The sequence below is a fragment of the Thunnus albacares genome, chromosome 21, assembly GCF_914725855.1.
Source record: "Thunnus albacares chromosome 21, fThuAlb1.1, whole genome shotgun sequence".
NCBI classification, from domain to species: domain Eukaryota; kingdom Metazoa; phylum Chordata; class Actinopteri; order Scombriformes; family Scombridae; genus Thunnus; species Thunnus albacares.
In genome coordinates, this window is record NC_058126.1 from 22,038,533 (window position 1) to 22,051,865 (window position 13,333).

The 13,333-nt window shown below is 39.7% G+C and overlaps 1 protein-coding gene across 1 annotated transcript in view; it reads right to left on the reverse strand.

Moving 5' to 3' along the window:
- odad2 (outer dynein arm docking complex subunit 2) overlaps positions 1-11,778 on the reverse strand; it is a 38,489-nt gene extending 26,711 nt beyond the window's left edge. The window contains exons 1-10 of the mRNA XM_044340146.1: positions 11,671-11,778; positions 10,289-10,530; positions 9,753-9,910; positions 9,027-9,228; positions 8,706-8,812; positions 8,000-8,136; positions 7,104-7,220; positions 2,828-3,045; positions 2,147-2,296; positions 995-1,148 (exon numbers count right to left, since the gene is read on the reverse strand). Of these exons, the coding sequence (XP_044196081.1) occupies positions 995-1,148; positions 2,147-2,296; positions 2,828-3,045; positions 7,104-7,220; positions 8,000-8,136; positions 8,706-8,812; positions 9,027-9,228; positions 9,753-9,910; positions 10,289-10,512 (1,467 nt within the window). The 5' untranslated portion in view covers positions 10,513-10,530; positions 11,671-11,778. The remainder of the gene's footprint in view (positions 1-994; positions 1,149-2,146; positions 2,297-2,827; positions 3,046-7,103; positions 7,221-7,999; positions 8,137-8,705; positions 8,813-9,026; positions 9,229-9,752; positions 9,911-10,288; positions 10,531-11,670) is intronic.
- Between the last annotated feature and the right edge of the window lie 1,555 nt (positions 11,779-13,333).

The following is a 13,333-nucleotide window of genomic DNA, read 5'->3' on the forward strand; positions in this document are numbered from 1 at the left end:
TATTTAGCACCAAGCCACAGAAATCAGCACACAAATGTGTTGGTAATATTAACTAAAAAAAGGTGTATATAATAAAAATGTAGACTGTTGTTACACATTCAAATGACATTAACTATTTCATTTTCTTTCAATTGGAGCAGTATTTGTGCTATTTTTATCGCTGAATAGTGAGGTCCAGGTTTGCATCATGCAACAAAACACACTCCTGTCAAAATTAAGTAAATGTAGTCTGTTTTAATATCATCTGTCCACATGATATTCTCCAGATAAATAGATAATAGGGTCCACTGAGTGAGGCGGGGGAATCTCGAAGTCAAGTGGTCGGAGGTATTCCCAGCCAGTCTGGGTCATTGGCGTTTCTGTCCTCTTTTCTTTTCCCTCCATGTTTTGACACATTAATATTCACCATATGCCCTGTCAGACCTATCACAGGCGCGCTTCATTTTTATGCTTCTGCGGTGTGGGCAAACAGTGCGTACAGCTGCTGCCATCAGACAGCTCTTTCCCCTCTGCCTTGGCTCACATGTGCAACCAAACAGGCCTGTGTCAGAAACCAGGAATCCACGAGCCGAGCCAACCACTTCAATAAGCATCTTCCTACAAAGTGCCGCTTTAAATGGAAGCAACTTATACTTTATTTCATCTGACATCCTCTCTTTCACTGATTGGCACCTTGATATGACTGAGGCAAAACAGACAGGTGGGATTATGTGATAGGATATTTACTTTTCATAATCCTAACTGTCCTCAGTTCTACTGCACACCCATGACTAAATATTTTTCACGCACAGAGGTTTTTGAAATTTGAATACTGACTCAGGTCAGCATCAAAATTCTTGTACAGATGACAGGAAAAGAGCATGAACTTTACTGTTTCCTGTCAGTTGTGGCCTGCGTTCTCCTGCACTATTACGGCTCTCTGTACAAATCGCTATTTTGGGTCGAAATCCATCAGAGGGAGGAAACAGCGGTGTGCAGGGTAATGTTCCCGTACCTTGAGGTACTTGACCAGTTTCTGGATCTGCCAGTACTCAGAAGGCAGGTCTGTGTTACTCTCTGGACGGCGCTCTGGCTGCTCCTCTTCCTCCTCACTCTCAGATGAACTCTCACTGAAAACGTCCACTGGCATGCTTCCTGCTGGGGTCTTACTGAACAAGAAAAAGAGCAGATAACAGTGCACTCTTGACTGCAGATAACAAACTACAAGGGTGTGGGATAGTGTAACAACTAGACAATACACAGCCAGACAAAGGGATGGAATATACAGTAATATCATGAAATCTCTTTTCCTGTGTTTTAAATGGAAAAACAGCTTGCTCATCCCACACAAGGAGACCCATTAAGGATTTTGAAATTTAAGTGTCAAGTTTGAACTTCCTCAGAGTCTAACCAGCAGGAAAATAAAGATTGGAATAATGTCATGACAGGACTGGAGTCGTCATCATATAGAGAGCAAAGGCTCTTGCTCGGTCATAGATGCAAACAGAAATGCAGATGGCTTTTTAAAGTTGCTCGGGCCACTTGGATAACTGTATCATGAAACCCGGGCGCTGTGGAGCAATGAAATTTGGTACACATTCAAATGAGGCCGCTGAGAGACAGTTCCCTTGTACATACAAATAGCATTTCCAGGGGAGCCCATTATCAGAGGAAGGCAACCAATATGAGGGAGCGTTTTCTAGGAAGCGCCATGATAAACACTGAACAAGAAACAAGACCTTCATGAAGCTGCCAGGCCAACACATTGTCTTGGGTGGTGTGCAATCATGACTGTGAATGAGTGAATGCACCCTCGGGTCTTTATTGAACCAACTGACGAGCAGCAAAGAATGCTATCAGTGGTCAGTGGTTAGAATCAAATGCGTCAATTTATTGCGCTAGCAGTCTGTATACATTGGCAGAAGCACGTAAGGAGACAAATGAGGAGCTGTAGCTGCCAGGAGCCGGGGGTAGAGAGATTTTACATAGGATCTTGTTCTGCACAATAGCTGATATATCTGCAGGTTCCATACAAATATCATCACTTGTAAAGGAGCATTTTAGCTCTTCTTTATAGAGCCTAAATCCTGCGTAAGTAACTCCACCTGCAGAAAAAGAAGTAGTCCTTACAGATTCTGACAAAGGAGAACTAATTCAGGACACTTACATTTTCTGGGAGGACAGACGTCCAGGTAAAGAGGACACGGAGAAATCTGCTTTCATCTTGCTCTTGGCTCCCGGTCCCAGCTTTTTCTTCTGTATTTCACCAGACTTCTCCTCTCCAGAACTCTTACTGGGTTTCTTTTCCTCTGCTTTACTATAATGATATAAAATAAGAGTCATTATGCCCGCTTCTATTTTGAAAATGGTTATTTTTCTAACATAATCATTATTTAACAACTTGAGACAAGGGTTCAGCAGGCCCCTTTTTTTTTTTTTTTTTTTTTTTAGCAATTTAAAGGCTTTTATCGTGAGCCAGTTTCTCCTCAAATGGGTACAGTTATCACAAGGTACAGCTGCAACAGCTCAGCCCTTGCAAGATCTATTTATCAATCAAAGACCATATGTGATAGATTTTTTAGGGATTTTTCTAAGACTTTTCCCAAGATTTCTGTCTGTAATTGAGCAGAAAGGGTTTCCACACTGTGAACGCATTTATTAACTTCATCATTTTGTAATCAGGAATATTTGCACTTGCCCTAAAATTTATAAACCATATAACCATCTCTGTATAATGTGTGACTGCTGGCAGACGCATAGAGCACATGTGGCGAAGGCGTGACTCTGGGATCACTGTCATCTAAAAGCTCATCTCTTCAACAAGAAGGATTCCCAAATTATCACATACCCACATGGAGACATGAGACTGAGATCCTTCCATCTCGGACATGGTTCATATTTCTTCTCGCCGCCTGCCTTGTTCAGTGTATGCTGTTGTCTCGGCTTCTCATGCACATTCTTTTCCTGTTGCTCGTAAGACCTCTGGGGTTGGCCTTGTTCCTCAGCATCAACCGATTCCACATGCTGGATCTTTTGTGTTGATGGAAGTTCTTGAACTGCAAAATCCTGTTGGTAAGAGGAAAAAGACAGAGGCTGGAGAGTGGGGAAAAAGGTCACCAAAATGCTAGTGGTGAGATATATAATAAATTTCGTTTGTAAAATCACATGTAATGGGGTTGTAAACCTCCCTGAATGATGCTTATTAAAACAAAATAGTCATTCTCATGTTCACTTCTGCTTCTTGTGAAGCTTTGCACCATATTTTCCAACCGACATCTAACATAATGGCTTTAGTTCATCTAATCGCATTACTTATTAATGTCTGACTAGGTTCTGGCCATTTTACTCCAAGAAGAGACATAAAAAAACTACAGAACAGTATGAGTGACATATAAAAAACATAAAATTCACATAAGGCACTTCAAAACAATATGCAGGCCTGCATAACAATTCAGTCATTATTTAGCTATTGGAATAAAATAACACATTTCCAATGTTTTACACAGAAGAGGTCCCCCTCTGTTAATTGGCTGAACAATATCAAAAAGTTTATTGTTTCTGTACATTCCTCCACCTAAAGCCTTGCAGCTTGGCACAGACAAAGTAACGCCTTTGTGTCACTGTTATTCAGTTATGATTTTTTTTAAGTTTTGAAGGTCTTTATACCAAACTTTACTACCTATATATGAATGCCAGTAAGACACATATGAATGGTTTGCAGGCAGTAGAGTTTTTAATCACAGACACCTGCTTTGCAGAAATAGCTCAGACTGTCATTGGTTGTTAGGGTCTCAGCATTTTTAAGGGCAGGGAAAAAGAATTAGGATGTATTTCTATGGGTTGTGTTCACGCACAAGCTGGAGCCAAGCATGCCCAATCACTTTTCCAAAGACTTGTTTTTCATAAAACACAAAGTGACCTGCTATTGGAAACATACAAGTCAATCCACCGAACCACAGACCCACAGTCTGACTTTATTAGGCTAACCAACCTTCTTTAATTCTATTATATGTGAAATGGACAAAGTCCATGTGCTAACGCAGAAGGGAACACAAATTCTTTGACATGCCACAGTAAATAGACCCACTACATGTGCCATTCTGCATCTGAAAAAACTATAGGCTTTGAGACAAATGCTGTGACGCCTGCAGTCCTAAACTCAGAAAACATTTTTACAGCAGGTGACAATCATTAGCATTTTTCATATTTCTCCATTTGTCTTTTTTCCAAACCTGCATTTCGATTCTCAAACGTAAAACTACAACTATTTACATATGTTTGGGGTAGACTTGAATCTAATTACTTGATCCATACTGATGGAAAATCAGCAGGGCAGCAAATCTGAAGCCAGTGGCTATAAAACATCTGTCAATGGCAAGATTCATTTACTACTGACTGATTATGACAGTGAAGCAGTCTGTATTAATTTCAGGATGTGAAAAACGAAAACAAATTTACAACCGACAGAGTTTTTGCTTTTCAGTGAGCGTCTTGTGCATGCAAATACACAGCATGTCCAATTTCCAATCACGCTGTGATGTCAAAATGAATCCACAACACTGAACAGAGAAGGCGAGTCTGCTTCCTCCCTGTGTTGCAGCCCTCGTCTCCTTTGGCTGCCTCTGCTCATTTGATTGAGGCTGTCTAATCTAATAGAACTGTTAAAAAAGATCTGCTTCCTCACATTGGAAACAAGCAGATATGTTTGGAGATTAGGTGTTGTTATCTTTGGCTATCACCTTCCAAGTTTGGGCTCTCCATGTTGCAATCAGGGAACTGAGCCGCAGCTATGCGAGATTGTGTTTCTGACAGACACACTGCTGCTATTACTCTTTCAAATTAAACTCGGAATGGATCATGTCCACAAGAAGGACTGCAATTACTTAATATCTTAGATGTAGGATGCCTGTTGCACCATTTGATTGCTGTCGTCAGCAATCAATCAAATGAGTTTCAAAGCAGTGCATTTTTAAGTTGACCCTATCATATGAAGGTGATTAGCTCATGTTGAGGCAGAGAAAATATTCAGCGGTAAGAGTGAAACAAAAGTTACAGGACAGTATAAGAATCCAAGAGAAAAAGACCTTGACAATGATTTGTGCCTCCGCAAACTCGTTCACAGCCATTTTTACTGCGGCTGTCCATCATTTTTAGATTGTTCAGACTCAAGGCATCACTCTTCACACAGGACTCATAAAACATAAAAGCCTGAATATCTTTTTTTACATGCTTCAGCCTGGCACTACTCATTGGTTTATTAAAGTTTTCACTAAACCCAGCCCAGCTTACTATGGCACCTTTAGATATATTGCCCACTAAGAAGTAATGCTGCAATATAAGAGAAGCGCTATTCCACACTATATAGTCCAAGTATAATGTTATTTTAACATGGACACTACCTTTTTTGTGCCATTATGGGAATTTTGAGTTCTATTCAGAGTATAAATTTGCACACTAAGAATTCAGGGCTCAAATAAATGGTGGAGAGTAAATACAGTGTGCTACAGCTACAGGGAGTGATTTTTAAGGGTTTACAGCTAGCAGTGCTTTGAGCTGAATGCTAATGCCTTCATGCTAACAAGCTTCCGATGACAATGATAACATGCTGATGTTTAGCAGTTACAATGTTAACCATGTTCACCATCTTTGCAAACTAATATTTACTAATTCGTACAAAGAACAACTGGGGCTGATGGAAATGTCATTAGCTTTGCAAATATTGGAAAAATGAAGATTTCGACCTGATGGTGGCGCTAGACAGAAAAGTTAAGGGTTCACTGAAGTTGTTACAATGCATCCTGAGGGGGATGTGAATATCTGAACCAAATTTCATGGCAATCTGTCCAAAAGTTGTTGAGACATTTCAGTGAAAAACACAAACGTCAACCTCATGGTTGTGTGAGAGGAAAAGTCAGGGAATCGCCAAAGTCAGTAGGATTCATGGATATCTGTATAAGAATTTTATGGTAATCCATCCAGTAGTTGTTGGACCAACGTGGTGGATAAAAAAAAAAGGCTCAGCATTAATGGCTGTTAAAGACAACTTATAGCAGTCAGTGTATGGCAGTGACTGTGTCTATGAATAAATCCTAGCATGGAAAATCTCTTTGGACAATTCAAAAAGCATTTTTGTTTGTTGAAATATTTCTGTTGTCTTTTGTCCCAAAGGCACTTCACTTGCAGAATAGTTTAGTGAAATCATCTGGCCTCACAGAAGTAAAATACTTTTGAAAAATCATTTGGGCAAAATACATTTCCATGTCAATCCTAGTTTACATCTGTTAATTCTATTACTTACACAGATGTACTTTTGATTCTTTCTTTGAGAGCAAGATTTGGGCAAATGATAATACTCTTTACATTTTGTTTGGCGAAGAATGACATCTTAATAAATCCCCCCCCCCCCCCACCAAAAAAAGAAACTTAACTTAATATTTTCTCTAAAAGTTTGTTCTGATTGTCTTTCCATCTTTTAAGAAAAACAACAGACCACCACACAGAGCAGGCAGTGAACACCGTATGATCTAAAAGACTCTGATGAGCTTGTGATGATGCCACATTTTCCAACAAACACAAGTGCAAGTGAGAAAAGATCATATTCTTAAATGATTAACAGGTTTTTGGGTGCAGCTGGAATCTATTATTGAGGCAATTTGTTATATCGTCAAATTACTAAAGCAGGAAATAGCACTACTGAATAAATCATGCGTATTTCAACGTCTGGAAATGAGCATGTATGTCTGTGTGAGAGTGTCTGTGTGTGTGTGTGTGTGTGTGTATGTGTGTTTGTGTGTGTGGAGGGGGGAGGGTGGAGATGAGTATGATGAGGCTGGGCTGTTTTGATGTTGGAACACAGAAGAGGTTGATTCAAAAATTTTTCAACACAGTGACAACCAGACACTAGCTCACTAGCGTTCAACAGCACAGACACTGATTACACAATCCAAACTCTGTTTACACATGAGTCACACAGCATCAGTGATCAAATCAGCAGTTTAAAGAGAAGGACCTTGTTCACTGGACAAAGGGGCGTTTCAACACCCCCACATCTTTGCTTGGAGAGCTATAATTCAAGGCTACAAAAAAAGAGCTAAAAATGTGCATCTGCCTGTATTCCACTGTACCTCTTTGTTTATGTTCTCAGCAAAATGTGGAGATCTGCTCTTCAGAAGTGTTACCAGGTCTGGGTACGTATCACTTGTTCGCTCGTAGGCATTCTCGTCCCCCTCCTGTTTTATACCCTGTGAAAACAGAGTGAAAAACAGCTTCATTAATTCTAAAAACCACAATCATAATGTCACCCACATGTCAGCTGAAACAGCTGAGGTTAGAGAGCTCAGAGTATCTCCAGGCAGCCTCAGAAGGGGAAGTGTAAAACCATGTAAACCACTAAATTAGGTTTAAGACACTAGTGCTCTTTGAGGTTTCATTTGCATCAATGTCACCCATTTGGTTTTAGGTTGTAGTTTTTTTTTCACCTTGGCCGAACCATTTCCAGGTGAAGAAACAGAGACAGGAAACCTATGGCTTGTCAGCAAAGTCATTGAAGGAGTGAAAGGTGCTGCAGCATGCAAAATCCTCTCTTAGAAATGATTGCAAACACATTCAGACAGATTCCTGACAACTGGCGAGTATTTGGATGCTCTTTATAAATTAGTACACTTCAGGATTTTTTGCAGGGACACTTAAGGGCCCAGGTAAATTTGGGGTATATCTACATAATGTACATAATTGTTAGTAAAAGAGTTATAGTTTGAGTTTTGCCACCTCATCATAATTGAAATATAGGCCTAGGCTGTGCTATTACTGAGGTCAAAGTTGTCATAAAGTCATGGTCTACACACTAAAATAAAGAATGACAGCTGCTTAAAATTCCCAGGACTTATGTCAGGACTGTGTTTACATTTCACAAATCACAGACTGTACCCTTCATTTCATGTACTTCTTCTCACACAGACTCAACATTGAATTGACTGCTGCAGCTGATGCAGTCCACAGCGCTTTATCTTTGTAGTCTTACCCCGTTGAGAAACACTCCAGCACTGCTGCAGGTGATATAGAGGGTCTCAGTGTCGCAGGGGTCAATCACAAGGTAATAAATATCACCGTGTCCCTGTCTCCACAGAGGGGCACGACAGCCATTTGAAAATTTATAATCTAAAAGAAAAGAGAAAAAAAATTGGCACCTAGGCACCTAATTCTATAATATGTAGTGCAGTCTGATACTGGGTCACAACAGGTTTGTACTCGCAGGAAGAGGGAAACAGAGGGAATCGGTGGAGAAAAGGAGGAATCATCACAAGCGCTTGGGATGCTAATGACATGAGGCCAGAGTGAAGACATAGTTTCACTTGCAATAATAAAATAAATCATCCACAAAAAAGACACACTGGCATATTTTAAAACTGGTTTAGAAAATATTTTCATCAAGAGTGTCAATTTAACTTTACAAAAAGGGGACACTTTTTTTCAGATTGCATTCATCACTTGATGTGCACATGCTGCAGTGTATGAACACTTTGTTATGGCATGATAAATCCGCTGCAATGAAGCAGAAAAACATGTAGTGACTAATGACTTGGTAAACTGGAATCTGACAGATATAATGACTTCCATGTCTTTTGTGGCAGCAGAACACAGTCTTTTTATGCTTTGGAATATCCAGCATTAGTGTTAATAGCAATTGCTTTTCTTGCGACCCAGTGAAATGTGGAGATAACTCAAACCTGATGTGTATCGAACCGACTTCAACACCCTCTTTTCTCCCTCACTGCAGAACCGTTTCAACAACTCCACTTCATTCTTCACTGCGGTGGGGTCGAGCCCGGCTTGTCTGTAATGAAAATGGAGAAAAACAAAACAAAACAAACATCCAATTCATCTCATTCATCCACGGTTCCTTTTCTAAACTTGCTGCCTATTCTAATCAGAAACAACCGCATGTCGCAGCAAATATGGTTAGATCTGAGAGAAAGAGGATAGCTGTGGAAGATAAATAGATCATTTGATTGAATGCTGAGAGAAGGAGATAAAAGAGAAGCACCCACTCTGATATCTCTTTGAGAAGCTCTTTGAGGAGCTGCTTGTCCATATCATAGAGCAGGTGGAACAGCTTGACCTTGACCTCCCAGTCCTCGCCTCGGTCTTCCTCTTTGTCTACCAGACGCAGCAAATCAGAATGTGGGTCTTCTCCCTCTAGGATGGTGGCGAAGCTGGGACCAAGAATCTTAACCACAGGTTCTCTATTTTCTGAATGGTAAAATAAGTTATCCTTAACAATTATTTGGGTTAGGATGCTTTTCACAGTGTTTCTGAAAATGTGAGATGTGGTTCAAAATGTCAAAGTGGGTTCCTGCATGATAAGAGCACAAGTCTAGCTCCTAGAGAAAGGCTGGGTCAAGTTTAAGTGGATAATTTTAAACAGTAGAGCAGGCCTCTATGTGCGGTATTTTTTTTTCCACATGCATTTCTTTTCACGAATTAAGCTAACATTCTGCGCTTAAAAAAAAAAGTCCACTGGCAATGAAAATGGGTTTTACCATATTCATCATGTATTCCTCTGTCAGACAATATTACCTTATCTCTTTTTGGCAGTGGTCCTAAAGTAAATACATTTCTGTAAAGAATTACCAATGGCAGCATAATTGGATGGTTGTAGAGAATAACAAGGAGGACAAACAAATTAAGTCTGTGGGTTATGGAGGAATGCTGGTGGCTGGACTACTTGGGATGCAAATGGGATTCAAATCTCATCCTGTGGTCATCGCACTTACCTTCAAGACATGCTCGAACCTCCTCCAGCTTCTTATCACTTGCCAGATGAACTAGTTTAGAGAGCTGGCTGAAGCTGCGCACATAAACAGCAGGAGGGGAGAGCTGCAACAATGGATGCCCTTCGCTGTCTTTCTCATGGGAGTATACATCTGAGTCACTGTGGAGAAAAGAAACCAAAAAAGCAGTAATACCATTAATGTTTTATCTTTATTGTTGTTTGTTTAATGTATTAGATTAAAAATTACAACAAACTTAAAGGTTATCATAGTCTGTGCTTTTGTTTTTGTACTTCTCTGCCTCTCAGCTCCAAGATAGAAAGCTAGCTACACGCTGAAAGTAGACCATATCTTCTGATGAAATAAAAAGGAATGTTCTCAGTCTTACTGAGGCTGAAAAACAAATTAATTATAGCCCACTGCTTTCAGTATAACCTAGGTAAAATACATTTGGACACCATGGTGACAGCATATCCTGCACAGACACGTAATACTGAAAGCAGTGGCCAGCCAGCTGCCTGCCTCATGATTAGACCAACCTGAAGTCATAGTCTGTTTTGAAATCAGATGCCACTAAAGTGGTACTCCACTGTAGCGGCTCCTTAAACACATGCTCTGCCTCCTGTGAGTGTTGGGAGCTGAACTGCTCCACAAAGCGCAGGATTTCTTTCAACAAGGACTCATTCATTGGCGTGAACTCCAGTTTGCCAGTACCAGAGCTGGCCGTGGTCCACTGGGCTGCCCTGGTCAGTGATACCCCCATTGCATCAGCTGGGATATTCTGAAACAAAACATTAAAAACAACACTATCTTAAACAGTGTGTGTGGCTCATAAGGGCTCAGCATCATTTATTCTCATTCACATTTAATCAACTTTGATCTTACGGCCTCATGTAGAGATATTAAGAAAATGTCACGTGAGATTTCTATGACATTTGTTTGATATGTTTAAGAGCTGAAACAACAGAAAATTAATTAATTAATTAATTAAATTATAAGGATTTGCTGCTTTTCTTCCTCTAATGTGATAGCAAACTGAAAATCTTAAGGTTTCAGAGTAATGGTCAGACAAAACAAGTCATTTGAAGGTGTCACCTTGGGCTTTTTTGTGAATTGTGATACACATTTTCTCACTTTTCTCAGACACTGTATAGCTCAAATGATTAAATGAAAAAATAATCTGCAGATTAACTGATAATTAAAATAATGGCTTGTTGCAGCCCTAATATGTTTCCAATCCAAATTAAACCAATTAGGCTGAACGTGTGTTGAATTTATACTTAATTCATTAAGAGCTTACTCCATTTATTTGAAAATATAACACCAAAGTATGTAACTCTCATTACTCTCTAAATGCTGCTGAGGTCAGGAAAAGTTTGGGACTTTCAAACTGGGTCAAAAGGCCAGAAAACGCTGAAAAACGATAGTGCTAAATCCTCAGCTCTCTTCACCTGACTCCAGCAAATTCATACAAAACTAATCAGCCCATCTTTTTTTAGCTTTAAGTAACTTTTTTCAGACGACAGACCATATTGGAGACATACCTTTCTCATATATGGTGCCCTGCATTAAAGCGTGAATATAACGTTAATGTAAAGCCCCATAAGGACATGTTGTGTTTATGGTGCAATATGTTATTTATAAAAATTTTAAAAAATTACAGGGACATGCTGTTTGTCAAGTATTCTTCACGTTAAAATGTTACGACGTTTTGTCAGAACAGTGACTAACTGCTGTACTAACTAATAACCGACTGCTAACAACGCTCACTAGTCCCGTTAATTTACCAACGCTGCTTTTTTTTTAGCTGACTTTAGCATAGCTACAATCATGTTAAGCTTTTCTCCGTCAATAAAACACACATTACATGTTTCAGCCATGGTTTGTTACGTCTACATATGTATTTAAAGAGCAAACTTACCGTGTATTTCAAGTTGCTTCTCTATTTCTAAACTTTAGCCATCAATGGTATCCATGGAAACAACACGCTCCCTCTACAAGGAATAACCGCCCCCCTTGGTTGCTATGATACAGCCAAACACAACGGAACGCGACTTAGGTCAAAAATCACCAAACCCAAACCTTGAAATAACAAATAACAACCGCATAACTCACGTTGTGAGAGGGACTCTGTGGTACACAAACTGCAGCTGCGCTGCTATTAATCTAAAATCAATTTTATATTTTCTTGGCATAACAGCGTATTGATTCAAATATTTGAATGTTTTATTTATCCATTTGTCACATGAATGAAAAGAGTAACGCCTGCACACTGGTTCCAAACCACAAATATATCTAAATAAATATTTGATCCAAGTTGGATCTTCATTGGGTCTCAAAAGAAAGAAAAAAACTCTTTAATTTAAAAACCAGCAATTGCAATTACCTGTGTCAAGTGAAACTTTGGATTTGGTATTGTGATTTACAGAGGTCAGAGAATCTTAAATGTCAAGTCAAATGTTGTCTTAACAATAAAATGACTGTATGCTTTCCTTTTACAGTGTCCACATGACCACATATTTAAGAGCCTATTTCCTCTGTCACTACTGGTTTGGCACTGTCCCTGGAGACAAACACTGGGTAGTGAATGCAGTCTATTTGAGTGAATATATATATGTTTAGACAGGGCAAATAAGTTCACTCAGCTTAAAATTAATAAGCCTGACACCAATCAATACAGGTACAGGTATGGTAACTAAAGGAAAATGACTGGTAAGAACATTCTACTTTTTTTTTTTATATAAACAGCCTTCTGTTCTCTCTGTGTGTTTTTTCCACAGCAATTTAAGGTGATTGAGGACAGTCAGCCTAACATAGTGACATATAATAAGCATGATTTACAAGTAAGACAAAGGCAACACTTAGGAAAATGCTTTTGAAAATGCTTTCAATCTCCTGACTTTGTTTTTGTACACACTGAAACCGCACTTAAAAGGGATGAGATATGAGACAAAGTGGATGTCTAACAGAAATAAATCTTCACCCATTTCAGGCCCCACAGTATGGTAGACAGCTTGCATGAGTTCAAGCATTCTCCAAGTCACGTGATTCATAAATGGGGTGCAGACATGTCCATGTGATCTATGTGATTAAACCCCTTCCCTTTTAAAAAAAATAATTTGTGACCTTATTGTTTGGCAGCTGACCCCTATTATGTCCAATTGCTGACTGAGAGCAGAAGTATCTCATGGATGATGAAACCGCTGATTTCCTCTGGCACTTGCCTTGCTTGGCACACTGTCTGCCAGGAGCGCCAATGGCACTGAGACCTATCGCTTTCAGCCTGGCGTGCACGGCGGCACAGCAGGTGGAACTACTTTGTCTCCTAAACTGTTAGGGTAAGTTGGACTGAGCCTGCATGTAAATCAATCACCAGGGATCCCCGGGGGGAGGAGAAGTAGTAGCTCATCTCTAGTATCAAGAGAGATCATTCTGGATGTTGTTGTTGTTAGAGGAGCAGATTTATGAGTTTGCCTCCCCCTCCAGGTATTTTATTTGGAACAAGGGAAAAGCTGTCTAAATTAAGAAGCACTGAGAATCTGCGATGGGTGCTGGAGCTGAGGGAGCTGAAGGCAGTGGAGCTC